Source organism: Aquila chrysaetos, chromosome 3, assembly GCF_900496995.4.
Source record: "Aquila chrysaetos chrysaetos chromosome 3, bAquChr1.4, whole genome shotgun sequence".
Lineage (NCBI taxonomy): Eukaryota > Metazoa > Chordata > Aves > Accipitriformes > Accipitridae > Aquila > Aquila chrysaetos.
In genome coordinates, this window is record NC_044006.1 from 22,248,116 (window position 1) to 22,269,090 (window position 20,975).

General features: G+C 43.1%; 1 protein-coding gene across 2 annotated transcripts; it reads right to left on the reverse strand.

Moving 5' to 3' along the window:
• Positions 1-5,552: 5,552 nt before the first annotated feature.
• On the reverse strand, positions 5,553-20,587 carry CCR4 (C-C motif chemokine receptor 4). Of its 2 annotated transcripts, XM_030010119.2 has the most exons (3): positions 20,314-20,587; positions 8,639-8,762; positions 5,553-7,410 (listed from the first exon to the last, which is right to left on the reverse strand). In XM_030010119.2, the coding sequence occupies exon 3, from the start codon at positions 7,392-7,394 to the stop codon at positions 6,318-6,320; it is 1,077 nt and encodes a 358-aa protein (XP_029865979.1). In that variant the 5' UTR covers positions 7,395-7,410; positions 8,639-8,762; positions 20,314-20,587; the 3' UTR covers positions 5,553-6,317. The 2 variants fall into 2 exon arrangements, with proteins under 2 accessions (XP_029865979.1, XP_029865978.1); XM_030010118.2 differs by lacking the exon at positions 20,314-20,587 and having other exon boundaries at positions 8,639-8,969.
• Positions 20,588-20,975: the final 388 nt, after the last annotated feature.

Below are 20,975 nucleotides of genomic sequence, written 5' to 3' on the forward strand. Positions count from 1 at the left end.
AGCCCCTTCTCTGTAGCGTTGCAGGTTTTTGTGTGACACCTGTGCTATGGGTTTCACTCTTCTAGAAAGCATAAACAAGATTTTCGATAGCAAGGGCAGACCTGTGCTCTGCAGCTTCTCCGCACTGTTTGTCTGCAGAGCCTGCAGGCAACGTTGTTCCTTGTGATCAACCAGCCTTATTTTCTTTCCATTCCTGGTGCTTGTGAATGAGAAACAAGGGTGTAAGCAACAGGAAAAACCATCCTTTTCTTTCTTCTCTACGTGCTTTTTACACCTTTCCCACATACTTTGGTAGCGGAAAAGGCAAGTCACTTGGTCTGCGGTCATGGTCTTACTTGTCAAATTTCAGTTTACCAGTTACGAGCAAGTACAGAGATCTGTTGTGGTCTTTCTTCGCTTTGATTAAGATACTTTTGTGTTACTACTAGCTGGTACTATTCTTTCTATTTGTCTGCAATGGTGACAGGTTAAAAGTCAGGGAGGGACCCTCTCTTCAATCTACCTGCCCAAACCACAATACTTCTATGGAGATATTTTAAGGAGCGCAAAGTCCCTGTGCAAAAGAGACAAATAACACTTTTTCATGCAGGGATGTCCACCCGTTGTTCCAATCACTGTCCCAGGTACTAAAGTCTCTTCCTGAACTTGGTTGCTTGGACTTCTCGGAAAATGCTCATTAAATGCCACTGGCATCTTTTGAGCAGAAAAGTGGATCTGATAATGTCAATCTTCATTCAGTCTTTGTTGTCTTACAGGTTGCTAGCAGCACCGAGAATACCTTTTATGAGGTTTTCACATCTGCGGAAACAGATCAGATTCTTGCAGATCAGATTCTTGATTACTTGCTATAGTTGTTAAAAGCAAAAGCAAGGGAACAAACATCTTCTTGGAATTTTAAAACATACTTACTGCCTTAATAGTTTTTATTTTGCAACACCTGAAATCACAAAAAGCTTGCAGTGCGCAGTTACTGAGCTACATATACTGAATGCATGTTCTTACTCGTTTTGAAACAAGAAACTAAAACACAGAGAAACTTCAACGCTTCCAAGATGACTTGAAATAAAAAAAAAAAAAACAGCACAAAACCTAAATGAGTATGATGCTTTGATCAATCATGTATTTGGGCTGTGTTTACACAGAGGATTAATTTTTTTCTCTTTCAGCCACCTGCAAACCTGAATCCTTGCTGTCTGGTCTTTTAAGACAGACAACACCCTCTGTGCCAGTAAAGAACATCTTTTATTCGAAGATGGCATTAGCTAGTCATCTTCATCCACTTACCTCCAGCTACCCTTCACATTAACCTGTGGTCTTCCTCGCAGAACCTGGATCCAGATGGGGCCTTTCCTGGCTGGGCCATCTCAGATTTGGCTACCAGATTTGGGCACAGTGTGAGTGGCTCTTATCTGGAGTCCCCTTCACCAGGCTGAAGTGCAAATCCTCCCCAAGGAGAGCTAGGAGGGACCTGAGATTCGGTCAAAAATGTGTATTGTGCTCATAATGTCTGAGCTCTTGCTCTGTGCCTCAGCTCCCCTAGCTATAAGACAGCAGCTTTTTAAAAATAAGGTCAAGTGGCCAGTGATGTGGAAGAGAAGACATTAATTACTCTTTTCAGTAGAGATATGCATGCTACTACCATTTCTGAGAGTTCAGGGGAGGATCAGAAATAAATTAAGATCAAAGCCTGCGTGTGGCCTGTGAGCAGTCTTCTTTTGAGGCAAGCACGAGCGATATACTCTGCCAAGGGAAAGAGAACAGCAGTGTTGGTCAGTCATGCCAGTGCTCCATCAAGGAGTTGGCAGAGGACTTGGATTTTGCTGGTCTGGAACAGACAGATGGCTTTTCCCCTTTTGAGCCTCATTTCTGTGAGAAGTGTCTTTGACTCAATGACTGTCCCATAACATGGGATTTTGTTGATTTTTCTGATGGGTGTTGCTGCTGGATGACTGTGAAAAAGAAGGTAATCCTGGAAGTATCTAACTCGGTGTCTCCTCGTTGATAGTGCCTGCTCCATTAGGGGTGATTTTTCCATGACTGCCAGTGGCACCTGTGTACATCATTGCTGTGTTACAATAAGATGACTGCAGATATGACCAGCATCACATCGCCTTTGAATGGCCTTACTAGTTATCCAAATGCTAGAAATCTCACCACAGTTATATCGACTATTCATTTCCAGTCTCCTACTTAAAAGCTGCTTTCATGCCTGGAGTAGCAAAGTCCTGTTGAGCTCTCTGTAGGCATTGCCTTAAGCACCATTTTAATGAAGATTTTGATTGACATTACTAAATGACCCTTGATTTCTAACTGTAAATCAAGTCAAATGGAGATATTTGTGTAGAAGATGGGAGTTGATGAGGTTGGTCTCTGGCTATGTTGAGAGAGAGGTGTTGGATAAAACTGGAAACCATCAAGAGCTCTTGGAGGAAAATGTGTGAGTGTAGATCCCTGCTGGCAGTTTTAGACTGGAAGCATCCTGGTAACAGAGGAGCACTGTGGTGCCTGTCAAATTGTACTCTCCTTCAGATCAGGTGTGCAGAGCTGGTGCTGGGACAGTAGCAAGCAGTGATAGTATAGGAAGGAGAATAGCAATTCCTTGCTGGCTCTCAGACTGGGAGGAGGCTGCCAACCATGATGCTTCTGCACAATTAAAAGGGATGAAGCCATCTTCTACAGTAAAAGGTAAGTGTGTAATTCAGCTTTCTGTTTAGGGACTGACTGTGGTGGCCTAAGCACTATATGAAAATAAACCAACCAACTTGTTTTTACCTTTTCAGCGTTGTTTGTACTTAATATAATTAAGCTGATTTTCCCCCTCATCTACCTTTCTATGGCGGCTTAGCACAACTGAAGAGAGGACACAGGCTGGCCTTCCGAGGAACCCTGATGTAAAAATGTGGGTTTAAGAATGAGTCAGCTTTGCTTCACTCAAATGTCTATCCATTCTCTTTCATGGTTCAATAGGTCTGTACATCATTCATTGCTTGGAAACTCTTGTTCAGCTAAAATGACACCTTTGGTTAACTGACATTTTGAAAATCCCTGCTTTATTTTTGTCTGTATTAATACTATTCTCTTGTCCTTTCTCATCAGCAGGTTTCAAAGCCCTCTCTCAAGAGGGGAGTAGCATTATCCACTGTAGCTTGGTGCATGGGAGAGGAGGGTTTGTTCCAGGTGAAAGAGGAGGAAGCCACCCAGGTTTGATGAGCTCCAGTCCCAGGACCTGGATTCCTGAGCCCATCGCTTAAAGGTGAGCTCCCCCTTGCACTCAATTCAGCAAAGCTGCTCAGAGCACAACTTTCAGCTTCGTTGCTCATCCAGCACACACATTGTAGCTGTGAGTATTACTGGGAGGACTGGAAGAGGTTATTTGGGCAGAGAAACAAGGACAGCTTTCACCAGTGCACCAGGCACCCTCTGCACCTAAGTCACATGTGCACAGGCTGTGAGGCACCTTTGAGTTTTGTGTGGAAAAGGGGCTTTACACTAGCTCCATTTATGGCAATGCTGCAGGGCTGCTGGGTGCGGCCCGTTAATTCCACACATGAGCAGATTTGTCGTCCTTTCCCACCATAGGGTGTGTGCCCAGAGCTGAACCAGCCTGTGAGCTGCTGGCCATCTTGGTGCCATTCTTCAACACCGCTCTTAGCCCCAGACCTCCCCTATCTCACGGTCATCAAGAGCCTACAGCTTGCTTTTTGCTTGTTGAGCATCATTTTTGCCAGGACAGCACAGGCAGCCCTTCCCCTGATCTGGAAGGCAAGATTTCTTAAAAAGACCCATTTATTCTTACTGACTAGAAGGATCACAGAGTAGCACCAAGAAAAACAGTAACTGCGGTACACTGTCTGGCTTCCAGTTTAGTCTGTGCACTTGGCTGATGAGTAGCTCAGCAGTTCACAGTGCCTGCACCATCAGTATCACATCTGTGAGGACAATGTGCCGTGCTGGCTTGGGAGTGACATGTTGTTGGATTCAGTGACATCTGTGAGACTTTGAAGCACCTGACACTTGCAATTTGTCTTCCTCTTCATTTTCAAAATAGGTGATGGATGGCTTAACCCACCCCTTGCAGCAGTTTTTCCTAACTGATTTACTCAGTGGCTGGTAAGGTTTTGAGTAGTAAGAATTTATAGTCTCTTTCTTGGGAAGGAAGACACTTTCTTCCTGCAAGCGATGTCTTCCACAGCTATTCTCATTATCTGCATAAATGCAGATCCTTGCTTGTCAGCCTCAGCAAACTGCTAATGGTAATGCATTCCCAAAATTAATTATGATGGATATGTGTGTGCATGATTATTTCAGTGTGCTGCTTTTTATTTTCAGTCTTGTATCACGAGAGAGGTCACATGGAGGTGAGCTTCCACTTACATTTCTTATATAGAGTGATGAGAACAATGGCACTACAATATTTATACATTTCTTCTCCAGCCCTTTCCTGATGTATTTTAATGTCTTGTCGGCTCTTTGCAGCCATGCCTGAATGGTGAGCAGGCACTTTGTTACTGACAGCCTAAGAAAAATAAGTCTTCCTGCTGAATGGTTGTCATCCAGCAAAAAGGCACACCAGAAATATTTTCCAGTATGTATTTTTCAGCTCTTACTTTGTCTGTGTCCTAGTTTCAGCTGGGATAGAGTTAACTGTCTTCCTAGTAGCTGGTACAGTGCTATGTTTTGAGTTCAGTATGAGAAGAATGTTGATAACACCGATGTTTTCAGTTGCTGCTAGTAGTGTTTAGACTAATGTCAAGGATTTTTCAGCTTCTCATGCCCAGCCAGCGAGAAAGCTGGAGGGGCACAAGAAGTTGGCACAGGACACAGCCAGGGCACCTGACCCAAACTGGCCAACAGGGTATTCCATACCATATGACGTCCCATCTAGTATAGGAACTGGGAAGTGGGGGCGGGGAATCGCCGCTCGGGGGGACTAGCTGGGTGCCGGTCGGCGGGTGGTGAGCAATTGCACTGCGCATCATTTGTACATTCCAATCCTTTCATTATTGCTGTTGTCATTTTATTAGTGTTATCATTATCATTATCCGTTTCTTCTTTTCTGTTCTATTAAACTGTTCTTATCTCAACCCGTGGGTTTTGCTTCTTTTTCCCGATTTTCTCCCCCATCCCACTGGGTGGGGGGGGAGTGAGTGAGCGGCTGCGTGGTGCTTAGTTGCTGGCTGGGGTTAAACCACGACAGTCTGCTACCACATTACTGATTTTTGCATCTTTAAAATTATTTTTATGCCAAAATCTAAACATTGCTGTGTGAGTTTCCTTCTTCTTCCAGACCTCTGATTAGTATCATGTAGATCTCTGAGTGGCTACTGGGGCATCACACTCTTAGCATTTTGCTAGGATTCTTCATGTTTCTAAGTTATGACAGACCATTTCTACACGATCTCTGTTTTTACCTTCTTTTGTTTTGCCAGATACATCTCCAATGAATGAAAAATTGAGTCTTGGGGTTAAGTACTTTTGGAACAAAGAATATTCACTTTAAAAGATATACTCTTAACCAAGATGCTTCAAATTTATTCACATGTGCTAGAAAGTAAGTTTTTAAAAACACTTTTATTCAAAAATATTTTAAACATTTTCCATGTTAATTAAAATACAGAATTGATATCCTGAATTACTGTGATAAAGTAATTAAAAATGCCTATATATAGACCTACACATAGGCATATGTGGCAGCTTGGATACCTAAGAGAAAGTGTGTCTATAACACAATATAATGCATTTGCTTTGCGTCTTTGTGCATGTAAAGAATATATTTTGTGTCCTTTTTCTTAATGACAAAGGGTGTATCCTTTCATCCTGAGATGAAACACTTAACAGTAGCAGGTACTGTTAATAGCTTGCTAAGAGTCAGAGTGAACAAGTTCTACACAGATCAGCTGTAGAATAAAAAAATATGGTAATAACCATCCTTCTTGAATAAATGAATTATTTTTCAAATGGACAGGGTGATGACACGTCTCTCCTCTGCCCCTCCGTGCAGGCTAACCTCTGTCTTGATGCTGGTGAAAAAGCAGCAGCATGGCACAGTGCTTTGCAGACAGCTGAGGCTGCTGTTACATCTGAGCAGTGATTTGTAATTGCAGCCAATAAAACCTGTATGTCCATCTCCCACGTTTCACATCTAAGACACCTTCTGTCATAATATTCAGAAAATCTAGAGGCAGAAATCAAAGCTGAAGTAAGTAATTATCTGGCACTAGCTTATTGTTAAATGCACGTGCATTTGCTTAGCTTTTCAAAGTTACTGCTTTTGTCAGTTTGCTTGCTGGTGAGTTCAGTGGCTGGTCTGAAACACATTACAGAGCGTCTTGATCCCCCGTAGATTGTGTGTGGAATGAATTAGTAGATTCAGTGTGGTAAGTGATGTGAACTCCGCACCACTTGCAAATATCTCCAGGCAACCACCAGTTCTTAAAAAGCATCTTCACATACTTCTTAAATTTTTCCCCCATGAAGAAGTAGATGACTGGATTGAGGCAACAATGAAAAAGGCCGAGGATTTCCGTTACCTGGAAAGCATAGTCCAGATTCCTGCTCACTTGACAGTCTCTAATGACTCCCATGATTTCCAGCAGTTGTAAGAAAATAACAATGTTGTAAGGGGTCCAAAAGAAGAAAAACACTATCATGACAGCAAAGATCATCCTCACAGCCTTATTCTTTTTCTCATTTCTACAGTGAACTAATGTCTTAATGATCATGGAGTAGCAAAATGTCATAATTATAAAAGGGATTAGGAGCCCTAAAATGTTGATTTCCAAAGTGGAAAAAATTTTCCATGTTGTGAAATTGCCTGGATATCTTGGCTTGCAGGTAGTATAATTATGTTCGTTAAAAGATTCTCTAAATACAAGTTCTGGAACTGAGGCCGAAAGAGCTACTAGCCATACAACAAGGCTAGTAATCAAGCCATGGAAGGCAGTCCTTGCTTTCACGGAAAACACTGCACGAACAATTGCCAGGTATCTGTCTATGCTCATAAGCATAATAAAAAATATCCCACTGTAAAACCCAACCAGGTAGATCCACGAAATGATTTTACACCAGGGAGTTCCAAAAACCCATTGGTCTATTGTGAAATAAGACCAGAACGGCAAGGATAAAACAAAGAGCAGATCTGAGATGGCGAGGTTTAGCAGGTACACATCAGTCATGCTCTTCAGCCTCTTGTATTTGAAGAGGACCACAATGACCAGAGTGTTTCCCATGAGCCCAACCAGGAATACTAGGGTATACAGAACAGGTAGGAACGAGGCTGCAAACCTCTTGACGTTTTCCTTACTGCATGGTTTTGGAGCATCATTATAATTTTCGTAATAGTCATATGAGGTTGAGATTTCAACTTCAAATGACTCTGTACTTGAAGACCTCATGTTTTTTCCCCAGTTCCTGAGAAGGAAAGAACATAAAAATGTCAGTGACTTCCAGTGCGTGAAGACCGTGTGGTTACTCTGCAAGCCTGAATCACTAGCCACAACTGACTTGCAGTTCCAGCGCACTTCCCATTACAGGTTCTCAAACACTATTTAAGCATTATGGGACGCATATGCACACTTGCAAAATGTACTGTCCTTAACATGCATGTGCTTAGTCCTTGCAACACTGTACAACTTGGATGTCAAGCACGCAGAACACTGTTCAAATGGTGGAGAGGAAAGCAAATAGGAATGAAAGGTATGGACCACAGATAGCAAATCAGAGAGGGATAAATCCTGTGTGGAATAAAGTAAAAAAGCAAAGCCACTATTCGTAGCAGTTCAGGATTACACGTGCCTTTCCAATTGGGCAAACATCACCATAAGCAGACAGTAATAAAAATGCATCTGACTCTTCCTTCTAATGAAATTACGCTTACTGAAAGCTGACGTGAGTTTTCAGTACCTCCTGTCTTCAGTGGCTAAATGAATAACAGGAATTTGTCACGTTCGTATATATGTTCTTTTCTAATAGGCAGAGACAGTTTTAAGTGATGTTACTTTGAGGTAAGTAACTTGGACACAGTGCAAATATATTGCTGATATATTACTGTGTGTGTTATTCACATCACAGCAGGTATCATTTTTTTAGCCTAACATACCAGAATTTTTCTAAGCCTGAGTTATGTCCTTCCCCTTTCTCTTTATTTTTATGAGTGGAAAGCAGAAGAAAAATGAATCTCGTTGCTTTATCTGTCTTTGCACTGTATGTTGCTGCCACGTAACAACAAACATTGACTATCGTTAACCTGACCCCTACTGTGTGTAGTCCCAGGCATGACACCTCTCCAGCCTACAGTTCTGTTCTATTATATACAGAGATGAATTTGATCTGAATTACAAGTCACAGGGACAAAACTGTTTGACGCTAATGGTCTAGAGATGACAGCTTTGCAACACCTGCACCTAGACATACCTGAATCTAATCTAGGTTCAGCATAATATACTTAAATACTTAAAATTGAAAACATATGCTCACAGAATGCACATACACCCACTTCTGATTATGCAGGATTTCTTAAAACTGCTTTAAAGATTACCTGAGCAGCAACAAAAGGTCAATGAAAAAGCATTACAGTCACATACACAATGAGAGTACATGATACACAACTGTTTCAGCTACTGAATTTTATGAACTTTACCTTTTCTCTTCCTTTCTTCTCAGATGATTTGAAGAAGCTTCTTTGCTCTAAGGGTACAGAATCACTTGCTTCTCCCCAGGTACCTCTGTCAGGGAGGTGCTGCCTCCACAGCGATATCCAGCAGCTGCAAAAAGCAGATGTCACTAGGTAGCTGTGTCTCTTAACGGAAACTTTGTACTTCCTTACAGATTGTATCACAAGTACTTCTCTCCTCAATGCTCATCAGAGGTGGTCCCTTAAATGCAGAAATAAAATTAAACACCTCTTATAATGTGTGAGGAAATGCAAAGTTTCCACTGAGAGCCTGATTACTGAGTTAAAGCAGCTTCATCTTATCCAATAATCATTAAAGTAGGTGTCACTAAGCAGCTCTCATTCAACAGAAACCTTGTTTGTTCTTATGGGTTGTAAAATGCATCTTAGTCTCAGAAAAAAATAATCAAAGGATCATCTCTAGTGAGCAGAGAGGAGGAATGCACTTGGTGGGTGTGTGGGAGGTGTGTTTCTAGTCCCTCTCTGCCAGATAACTGATTTTGCAAGTTACGCTATGTAATTGCAGAAGAAAAGAACTGTACAGATTTAGTGTAGGATAGGCTCCTTTTATTCGTTGTTGTTTGATCTTCCTAACTCCTACTTATCTTGCTAAGAAAAGAAATGAAGGCATGTTAATTCACGCTACCTTTTTGCTTGGTGTCTCCTGTAGCGGGTTTTATAGGCAGCAAATGTACCTCCTTCCACTGACCTGGCACAAATGGTAATAGTGGTCAAAATATCGCATTAGTAGTAGGGTGTGCGCATGCATGCATGTGTGGTGGAAGGGCAGAGGGTGCTGAGGCTTACCATGGTTCTTGTCACAGCAGGAAACTTAGCAGCTTCTATGAATTTCTCCTGAGAGTGCAGTAGGCCCTATCTGTCTTTTGGGGGATCTTGGGAAGGGAGAAAAGAGCACAGAGGGCATGTGCTAGTCAAATGGGATGGGTTTGAATCCCACCAGCGGTACAGCTGTGCTAGCAGCTGGCAAGTGCTGCTCTCCTCTGTGTCCCATAAAAGGCCAGCCAAGCAGAAGTAAAAGCCATTTCTCACCAGGGGAGGCTGTGTGCTTGTTAGCACGAGAAACTGGAGACACAATGAGAAGCAGAAACAAGAAAGCTACAGGAGGTGGTTGGGTGGGTAGGAAGAATCATAGATCTCAGTCCAGGAGAGATTATGTGTCTTCTAGTTCAACCTCTGGTGTTACTCCAGACATGGGTATAGCTTTTGTTCAGTTATCCTATTCGCTGCTATCCCATACGCCTCTGACATTGTTAGTCCACCTGATAACTTATATTTGGCTGAAGTGTTTCTTCCAGAAGAGCTTGATCTGAAGACAGTGTGAGATGTGGGATCTATTGGTTTCGTGTTTTGCCAGAATAAAACAATTGTACGGGAAGTAGCTTCTCAGTGATCTTTCGTGAGCTGCATCTGTGGAGGTTTTTAAATCTGTCACTGGAAGATGTTCCTCCAGTGCAGGTTATTGCTCTGCAGATCATGTACATCTACTCTACAGTTTACTAGCAGTCCTTTAAAGATGTGAACATCAGATGTGCAGGCAACACTGGTACCAGTTTCATCAGCTCTGCTCACAGAAACTAGAAGCTGTTCCTCTTGCTGCTCTTTTGTCTGTGTAAGGGCCTCATTAATCTCTTTTTTAATGTGTTGTTGCACTAGGGGCACAAGTTCAGCTCTTCACCCACAATAACAATGATATCAAATCTTTCTTTAAGCAGCTGCTTTTCAGGAAAAAAACACCTCTTGCTCTGTAGGCATTGTTCTTTCTTAGTTTTGCCTGTAATGTTTTTGCCTCAATAAACCACTATGCGTCTGTGTGCTTATCTTGTCCCACTCATTATTTTCTACTCCATCAAACTAGGTATCTCCTTTGAATTTCATCAGTGGTGATTTTTCTTGATTTCCAGATGAAGTAGTGAATAGAATTGAATCCAGACACAATTTCTCTTCTACTCTGTAAGAGCCCTTCTTGCTTAAGGGATGATTTCCCATCATCAGCAACCTTTTGAGGTCTGTCGACCTGTCCTTAGCACACATGGCACAATTCAGATATGATGCTGATCTTTCAATTGCACTGTTAGCAGGGATTAAGTCTGCAGCCTTATGAATGCCGGTTCAGCACGATTCATGTGGCACTGGCCCGAAGAAAGGACCTATCTTGCATTTGGCATTTTGCCTTTTGCCCAGTTCTTCTTTGGAAGACTTTCAAGTAGAGAATGCTTCCTAAGCAGCTTTTTTTATCTGCTTGCTGCCTTGGGTGGAAAGCTGGGCTGCTACCATTGGAGGAGTAGGGCAGCAAAGGCTCCTTGTCAGGGCACGTGTGTGTGGCTATGGTGGGGTGGAGAGGAATGGCTGGACCACGCTGTCTTGCAAAGCAGCAGTTGTGTTGCAGAAGCCTGCCATACCAATGCATTTCATGCTGCATCAGCAAATGGGAAGGTCTGTCTTTGTAAGGAGACTGAGCAAGAGCGTGTCTGCAGAAAGACAAGAATGGTTGTGGCTACAGACAATAAAAACTTAGGATGTATGAACTCCAGAAAACGAAGCTAAAAAAAATACCTGCCACTTCATTAAAATCAAGATGATAAAAAGGAACCCTGAAACAACTTCTGATGGCCTACCAATGAAAAGAGTCCCTGGAACAGCCTGCGAGGAAAACTGCAGAGAAGACAAAAAAAAAAAAAAAAAGAAATCTCTGAGCAAATGAGATGATGCAGAAAATGGATGAAAGGTGTTGTGAGTAAAGGTCCTGCAATGGCTTGGAGAGAAAGAAGAGTGAAAGGGACTAAGTATAACTGTAGTCCATAGTAGGGGAGCTCTGAGGTCCCATTCTAACATGGCAGTGTAGCTTTTTTTCAGCTCTTCCTTGGAGAAGAACCTGGCAAAGACTAACAAAAGAGGGATGGCAGGAGACTGCGAGGTTAAGAGGAAAGGGGTAAGGGATCTCAGTGACGTGTTGCTGTAAAACTAACGGGTTGGTAGGGGAAGGGCAGAAGAAAAATCTTACCTCTTTACTAGGTGGTATCAGGTATGTGGCACTGACCAAATAAACCGTGAGAGTGCAGAGAGGTGGACCAAACCTGATTAGCCTGACTGGGAGGAGATTAACATTTTATATAAGATTGGGGGGGGTGGGGAGGTGCATTAAAACCAACAGAAAGGAACTTAATAAAAGCAAAAAGCAGAACAACCCAAACCATGAAAACCTTGCTTCTCACCAAAAGATGATTTCAGCCACTCCCACCTTTTACAGGAAGCCTTACCATTAACTTGTCATTTTATGGGATGCATAAGAGTCTTGCCCAAGGAATGACTGGAGATAAGACGTTTATCTAACCCGCTAGCTAGGCTGTGAGATACTCACCACTGATATGCCAGTACACCAGCCATTCCCTCTGATACCAGTGTTGGCCCTGGATAGATGATTCAGAACTGTTTATTAGAGAAGTCATCATCTGGAAGAGACTGCCTCAGGAGAGAGGCAGCTGACAGTAACTAAGGATAGCCAACTATTGCAAAAATCAGGTTTTTGACCTATTGTGTGGATCAGTGCAGGATCCAGGCTGCCAAAGTCACAGCTGGACAAACGATTACATTTCTCAACAAACCATCCTCTCCAACCCCTTCTTGCTTGGTCAGGCCTTGTGCAGTTCTTCTTTTGCAGTTCAAATGAATTTTGAATTGCAGTTTGCACATCTGTAGTTCCTATCCTTGCTCGTTAGCAAAGTGTTTGTGCCACCTGTTTGTTGTGCTGTTCCTTTCCTTGTAATTTTCAATTTATTCCATATTTCCTGTGCATGACTAAAACTGCAACCATCTGACAGAGAACTAAAAAAGGAAAGTGAATTAATTTCCTAGCTTTAGAGACAACCACTGTCTACGCTGTTGCCCGGGTGATTCAATCATAATTTACTTCAATCTTTTTGAATGTACGAATTCCCTTTGGCTAAGACAGCTGTTTGTGCTGACGAGCAAAAGATTTAAGCCCAAAACATGTTTTCCTTGCTCAACACTATGAGTTGCAATTCCCCACATCTTTTTTTCTTTCAGTGGTCCAGTCCGATGCATTCTGCTGTTTGTATCCACTGGTGATTCTGTGAATGGTATTGGCCATCATTTTCCTCAGCCTAATTTGCTTTCTTTCCATGTGCTGTGCTTGCAAAGCTGCTAAATTCAGAACTCCTCATAAAAAAAGAACTGAAACTTCAAACCTCAAACATGACAGAAACAGTTGTTTTGTATGCTGAATTTTACTTAAAATAAAAATCACTGATGCAAAAACCATGACTTGTATTCTTCTTAAATGTGAAATGACACCATGAGGATCTTTCTTTGTCTTGTTCAGTAATCTATCAAATGTTCCCAAGCTGTTTCTACAGGAAGATGACAAATTTGGCACTCTGAGGAGCAGTTGATACCTGAGATATAATTTTTCTTTTTTTAAATTTCCCAGCTGTCACCTAACCATCACTATGATGTTCCCATTAAAGGCTGGTCTCTCTGAATTAAAAAAAAAAGGCAAGGCAGTGGTGAATAGCAGAGGTCTCCTCAGGCCAGTTTGTCTGATGTTTATTGCTATGAGTTTAGGTACAGAGGAGTGATGGCATTCTGGCATAAAGGCTTTGGTTTCTGTTTGCTTTGCGGTAGTGCCTGCAAGTCTCAAACACTGTAGTTGTTGGTAGTCTTAAAAAGCTTATTAAATAACTGGCCTTATCCTAAACATCTACACAACACATATCTTTGCAGTCTCTCCTGCCACATTCCTCACATGGCGGTTGTAACATAAAGGAAGCTAGTTAGAAAAACCAAAGTATTTGCAGCAGATCGAGACAGAAAGGGCCAATACTTGCGCTTATCAATTACTAATCTTCTTTCTATGTTTGCTAAGACCCAGGCACGCTGCCATCACACAGCAAAAGCTGTTTCACTGCAAGTCCTCTTCAAGACAAGCTGTACAGCCAACTTACATAATATTCAGTTCAGTTTTAGTAGCAGGGAAAACCACTCCGTGCACTGAAATAAAACTGTGATAGCAACAATAAAAGGTTTTCATTGGAACATGTCTCTCTTCTTCGTGATTCATGAGATATTCCGATTTGTTCTGTGAATCATTGGTGAAATGGCTTGTAGTTAATTTAACATCCACAGGCTCTCATTTGCTCAATAACAAGCAAATTAAAAAAACTCAAAGAAATTGATGTTTCTTCCAGCTGCAGAATGTAGTGACTAATTTTTTCTTCCTTTTCATAAATATGTTTTTCACAATCTGGACTTGTTCATCAGTGACTCTAGTTGCTAGACTGGGGTGTTCTCCTTTACCATGAATGACTTTTAAGTCTGATAATGTTTAATAATGCCACCCTCTGGTGGAAATGCAAAGAAAGGATTGACACTAAAGATGGGCAGAAGAAAAGATGGAGCGAGCTTAGGACAGAGGGTCCTGCATAAGCAAGGGTGATTACAGGGATAGTGAGAGATTATGGTGTCTCTGGAAATACTTGGCTCCAGGTGCTGTTAGCCTTGTGTAAAAAGATGTATGCCACTGCCTATAGTTGCCTTTTCTGCATCTGACTTATCTGTAAATGCTGGCCTGTGCATTCAGTGTTGTCTTTATGGTAGCTTGTATTTTGTCCATCCCTTGCACTGTAGTGTCTTGAAACCTGAGCTACCAGGAGGATCTGGAGAGCAGGGACCAGCAACGGCACCAAGAAGAAAGAACAGAACAAGAGACTAAGTTGTGGTGAGCCTTAATGATTCAAATGTGGACTCGCTTAGAAAAAATCAGCCGACAGCAGTGCGAGGATAGCAATTTCCTAAGATAGGACCCCATGGGGGAGAGGGGCTACAATAAATCAAAGACTCGCTGGAGAGGGTCTCTGAAACCACTCGGGGGTTATGACCCGGTCAAATTTTAGTCAGCTCTAATACTGCCATTTGCAAAACAGAGAAAGCCAGCTTTGAGCCTCCTCAGATGCCTTCCTTCTAGGGCAAAGTACATGTGCTCTTGAAGGTCCTTCATCTGTACCAGGTCTAGCGAGATGTCCCTAGGAAGTGCTGAAAAAGCCATTCCTGTGCACGCTTACCCAATTCCCCATTCCTGAGTGGTTTTAGGCCATTAGCGCTATTGCTTGAGGCCCTTCCAGTGGAAAATGTTCCCCATTGCCATGTGCTCCTGCTATGGCCAAGTTGGGGTCTATATTGCTCAGCAGTTGCCAGGGGCAAAGGGGCTGGTGAAGGGCTGTGGACAAAGGTGGTACAACAACCTGCTCCAGGTGCCTCTTACATGTACTGTTTCCTTCTAGTTTGCTCCTACCTGGTTGGAGGCTGGAAAAAATAATTGAAGCTGCAGCTCAAGGTTTCAAGCAGTTTTTATTTGTAAGGAACTGTGCTGGTAAAGTACATAGGAAATTGCACGTAGAAATAGCAGTGCATGTCTGGCACTAGAGGGAACTGTCTTGTCAGCAGATGCGTGGAGCCATCTGCTTCCTCAGCTTTGTTGGTGCTGTCTTATGTGCCCAGCAAATCATGGCCATTGCAAACTGTGCTGCCCTTTCTTTGTCTTATGGTGCTGCTGGGTTTAATTTTAATGTAACAAATGTAGCATTTATGGGCTAAATGCAAACTTCTTGTGGGAGAAATGCAGCTTCTTTCAGTTGCCTGTATTATCCCAGCATATGGACCTATATGTAGCTGGACTGTTGGGCTGCAGCTGAAAGTGGAGTGTGTAACTTATTAGAGACTTAAAATCTGAGGAGTGGGGTGGAAAACAGACTGTTCCAGTTATAGCTGCAGTTGGCAAGTGGATAATATCCCCTGTATAGTGAAAAAGCTGTGCAGGAGTCATTGCTTGCATTCTCTATCCCTTTCACTAACATCTGCCTTCAGTGATAAAATGTTCTGCTTCCTGCTGATTGAAGAATCACAGCTGGAAAATTGGTAAATGCAAATTGTTCTTCACAAGCGAATAATTTTCCCGATGTTCAATAGGGATCTATTTTACAGTATTTCTTTAGGGAGAGGAATGGCAAATACAATATATTAACTATTGATATTTGTGTTTTGAATATTAGTGTAACAAACAAAATTATACAGGAGCAGTTGGTGGATATTTTTTTCTGCATTGAAAACAATGTGTTAACACTGACACTGCAAAACCCAGGTCTTGAGGTTTGGGTGTGTATATGTTGAAAACCAAGCTCTTACAGCAGTTACCAAGTAAATTAGGAAGTTCTTATTAACAATGGCGGCAGAATTATTACCAACTTCAGCAGAAGCTGTATGTATGTGACAAGTGTCAGAAGCCATCCTTTAATAGTTATAAAATGTTCTCAATTTTAGCTTCGATTACTGGATTTGAATTTCAGAATGATAACTCTGGATGTCACAGGTTTTCATTAGAGTTCCATCTGTCTTACAGAGTTAAGAAACTGAAGTGGAAACAGTAAATCTTGTGATTGTGATGCTCTGACTGGCTGCATTTCTAAGTTTTTTGTACAAGTTAAAAACCCCAAGAGGTCAATGAAAAGAATTCAAAGCGGCTATGCATGGCTTAAAAATGATGAAACATAAATCCTATGGTTTTAGGACTGTGATGGGATATTTGAACGAGGGGAATTCAAGGTGTGACCTAAAAAAGATACTGATGTCCATGTATCTCACTGCAAGCAGTTTGGCTAAATATGTGTCTTGTTCATTCTATTTATGAGTAGAAAATGAAGTACAGAATCATAAAATCATAGAATCATTTAGGTTGGAAAAGACCTCCAAGATCATCAAGTCCAACCATCATCCATGCCCACTAAACCATGTTATAGAGTACCCCATCTATGCGCTTTTTGAATATCTCCAGGGATGGTGAGTCAACCACTTCCCTGGGCAGCCTATTCCAATGTCTGACAACCCTCTCAGTAGAGAAATTTTTCCTAATGTCCAACCTAAACCTCCCTTGCCTCAACTTGAGGCCATTTCTTCTCGTCCTATCTCCAGCCACCTAGCAGAAGAGACCAGCACCCACCTCACTACAACCTCCTTTCAGGTAGTTGTAGAGAGCGATAAGGTCTCCCCTCAGCCTCCTTTTCTCCAGACTAAACAGCCCCAGTTCCCTCAGCCGCTCCTCATAAGACTTGTGCTCCAGGCCCCTCACCAACTTGGTTGCCCTTCTCTGGGCATGTTCCAGCAACCCAATGTCTTTCCTGTAGTGAGGGGCCCAAAACTGAACACAGTACTCGAGGTGCGGCCTCAGCAGTGCCGAGTACAGGGGAACAACCACCTTCCTGCTCCTGCTGGCCACACTATTTCTGATACAGGCCAGGATGCCGTTGGCCTTCTTGGCCACCTGGTCACACTGCTGGCTCATATTCAGCCGGCTGTCAACCAGCACCCCCAGGTCTTTCTCTGCTGGGCAGCTTTCCAGCCACTCTTCCCCAAGCCTGTAGCGCTGCATGGGGTTGCTGTGACTGAAGTGCAGGACCTGGCACTTGGCCTTGTTGAACCTCATGCAACTGGCCTCAGCCCATCGATCCAGCCTGTCCAGATCTCTCTGTAGACCCTTCCTACCCTCAAGCAGATTGACCCTGCCTGCCAACTTGGTGTCGTCTGCAAACTTGCTGAGGGTGCACTCAATCCCCTCATCCAAATCATTGATAAAGATGTTAAACAGAACTGGCCCCAACACCGAGCCCTGGGGAACACCACTTGTGACCCACCACCAACCGGATTTCACCCCATTCACCACAACCCTCTGGGCTCGTCCATCCATCCAGTGTTTCAAGCAGCGAAGAGTACACTTGTCCAAGCCATGAGACGCCAGCTTCTCAAGGAGTATGCCATGAGAGACAGTGTCAAAGGCCTTGCTGAAGTCCAGGTAGATAACATCCACAGCCTTTCCCTCATCCACTAGGCGGGTCACCTGGTCATAGAAGGAGATCAGGTTGGTCAAGCAGGACCTGCCTTTCATGAACCCATGGTGACTGGGGCCTGATCCCCTGCTTGTCCTGGACTTGCCATGTGAGTGCTCTCAAGACAAAACGTTCCATAATCTTCCCCGGTACCGAGGTCAGGCTGACAGGCCCATAGTTCCGCGGATCCTCCCTCCGACCCTTCTTGTAAATGGGAGTCACATTGGCAAGCCTCCAGTCCTCTGGGACCTCCCCTGTTGACCAGGATGGCTGATAGATGATGGAGAGTGGCTTGGCAAGCACCTCCACCAGTTCCCTCAGTACTCTTGGATGGATCTGGTCCCATAGATTGGTGAGTGTCCAGATGGTGTAATAGGTCACTAACTATTTCCTCCTGGATTATGGGGGGTATCTACTGCTCTTTGTTCTTGCCTTCCAGCTCAGGGGGCGGAGTACCCTGAGGATAACTGGTCTCACTATTAAAGACTGAGGCAAAGAAGGCATTAAGTACCTCAGCCTTTTCCTCATCTCTGGTGGCAATGTTCCCGTCTGTATCCACTAAAGGATAGGTATTCTCCTTGGCTCTCTTTTTACTGCTAACATATTTGTAAAAACATTTTCTGTTGTCTCTTACAACAGTGGCCAAATTAAGTTCTAGCTGAGCTTTTGCCTTCCTAATTTCCTCTCTGCCTGACCTAACAAGATCCCTGTACTCCTCCCGAGTTGCCCGTCCTTTCTTCCAGAGACGATAAACTCTCCTTTTTTTCTTGACTCCTAGCAAAAGCTCCCTGTTCAGCCAGGCCGGTCGTTTTCCTCGGCGGTTTGTCTTGCGGCGCATTGGAATAGCCTGGTCCTGAGCCATTAAGATTTCCTTCTTAAAGAATGTCCATCCCTCCTGGACCCCTTTGCCCTTCAGGACCGTCTCCCAAGGGACTCTCTCAACCAGTGCCTTGAAGAGGCCAAAGTTTGCCCTCCAGAAGTCCATAGTGGTGGTTTTGCTGACCACCTTCCTTGCCTCACCAAGAATTGAGAATTCTATCATTTCATGGTCACTAGGCCCAAGACGGCCTCCGACCATCACACCTCCCACCAGTCCTTCCCTGTTCGTAAATAGTAGATCTAGCAAGGCTCCTCCCCTGGTTGGCTCACCTACCAGTTGTGTCAGGAAGTTATCTTCCACACACTCCAGGAACCTCCTAGATTGTTTACTCTCTGCTGTGTTGCATTTCCAGCAGACGTCTGGAAAGTTGAAGTCCCCCATGAGAACAAGGGCACACGATTCTGAGACTACTGCCAGCTGCTTGTAGAATGATTCATCTGTCTCTTCAACCTGGTCGGGTGGTCTATAACAGACTCCCAGCACAATAGCTGCCTTATTGGCTTTCCCTCTCATCCTCACCCATAAGCACTCCACCTTGTCATCACAATCATGTAGCTCTGTACATCTCTGTACAACTACAGCTCTATATAGTTGGGAACCTGCTGAGAAAATTTGGATTCAGGTTTTATTAGTTCCTCAAACTGCAACCCAGCTGGGAAGAGATTTATGTGAAGTGTCAGTGTGATTCTCAAACAGGAAAAAAGTTGATCATGGTGAAAAAATAAGATGCAAAGATAGCTCACCACTGCTCAAAACCCCAAAGCCCAATCCCCCCACCAAACCCAGGGATTTCCTGACCTCCTTTTTGCACAACCAAATACTATTCAATAGATAGATAGAACAAGTGTGTGTGTGTATGCATTTTCATGTGTAAATTGTGACTTTCTAAGTAAGCAAGAGTCTATCCTTAATTTATGGCAGATGAAAAGGTTTTATCCCATACTGAGAGATAGGTTTACTTTCTCATGTGTACTGGGTAGGGACTGGATGTTGCTGGTCCTCAGGGATATGTTGATCCAGCCTAAGGATATATGCAGCATTAGTTCTGTACATAGAAAAGGGTATGTTGTAAACTAACTGGGCAGTTAGAAAGCATCAGCTTCCTGTGGCAGAGGTTTTGAAAGAGAAGTAGTATCTTTAAATAAAGGCTACAATTAACTGGAAGTCCAGTGGAGGGACTTAGAGAGACATCAGTGGGCTTTCAGTCAGGCTTGAATAGCGCAAAGAATACGTCAAGGAGTGTAATGTATAAAATTAGCAGAAACCCAGGAAACTACACAATATTAGCTCTCACAGATCACAACAGAGGTATGGTGTGGGCAGGAGCTGCAGGGCTGCAGCTCCCCGTGCATGCTGGCATGGTGCAGTACAGCGAGGAGCAGCAATGCCCATCTCAGCTGCAGCTGGACCCAGTTCTGGTAAAGTTTTTTACTGGTTGCCCTCAGGGCACTAGTATGTTCCATGAAATCTGAAGTTTTTTAAGGGACAATTACAACAGAAGTCTTCCTGCTAATGCAAACAAAATGAAAATGTTGATTTCGGTTTTCAAAGATTTACCAGTTCTGCTATGAGGAGGCATCTGCATAAACTAGCTATTTGTTGCAGAACCCCCCCCCGAAGCTTTTAATTTCGTACAAATGCTCAAATATTGAGCAATAAGACCTCGCACGTAAATAGCAAATTCTATATAATAACTTGCAAATACATGGCATAAAAATTGACAATATTATGCTGACAGTCCTTGGAAGTCTTCCATTGCACAGTGTGGCAAAGATGACAGAAGTAGTGCAGGTTGTCAGGAGGGGCCCTTGACTTGGAATTGAAGGATTTTTGTAGATGCAGTTTCATACCTTGCAGCTTGCAGAGGACCCAGACCTTTCAAGGCAGTTTGACCCACAGTAGCAAGTCTGCACTGTCAGCAGAGATGCATCTGGAAGGCGTTTGTGCTGTGGTGCATTGTGCTGGTGATGGGTGGGATTCCTGGGAAACCACTGGGGCGAGGCAGGAAAATGCTCTCCTTTCCTAGAGAGCTGGCAGAAAGCTCTGGGCTTGCACCTTTCATTCTGGAGACAGCACATGGATCGTATTTAAAGGTGCCTTTTACTCTTCCCACTCAGTAACTCACCATTGTCTGAAAAATAAAAGGAAGTTAAATAAACTAAAGTGAGATCACATTGCTCAGCCTGGCAATCCACCCTCTTCAGGCTGATTTTGTACAGATGACTACTTGTTTAGTCTCAGAATACCTTCCTCTTTCTTTCTGCACATCTTAGCATTTCTTTAAAAAGATATTGTAAAAATACCATTTCTTAAAAATACCACTTGCTTGGGGGTGGGGACAGAAAGATTTGTCTTATCTCACTTGCTTAGGCAGACTGCATTCTGAAAAGTAATTTCAAGTGACACCCATGCTACATTTAATCTTAGACAGTAAGTCTGGAGTTTGGAAGTCCACTTCTAGCTGAAATTTTTAAAGTTGAGCATTTACACCTAATACAAGGCATTTTATGAA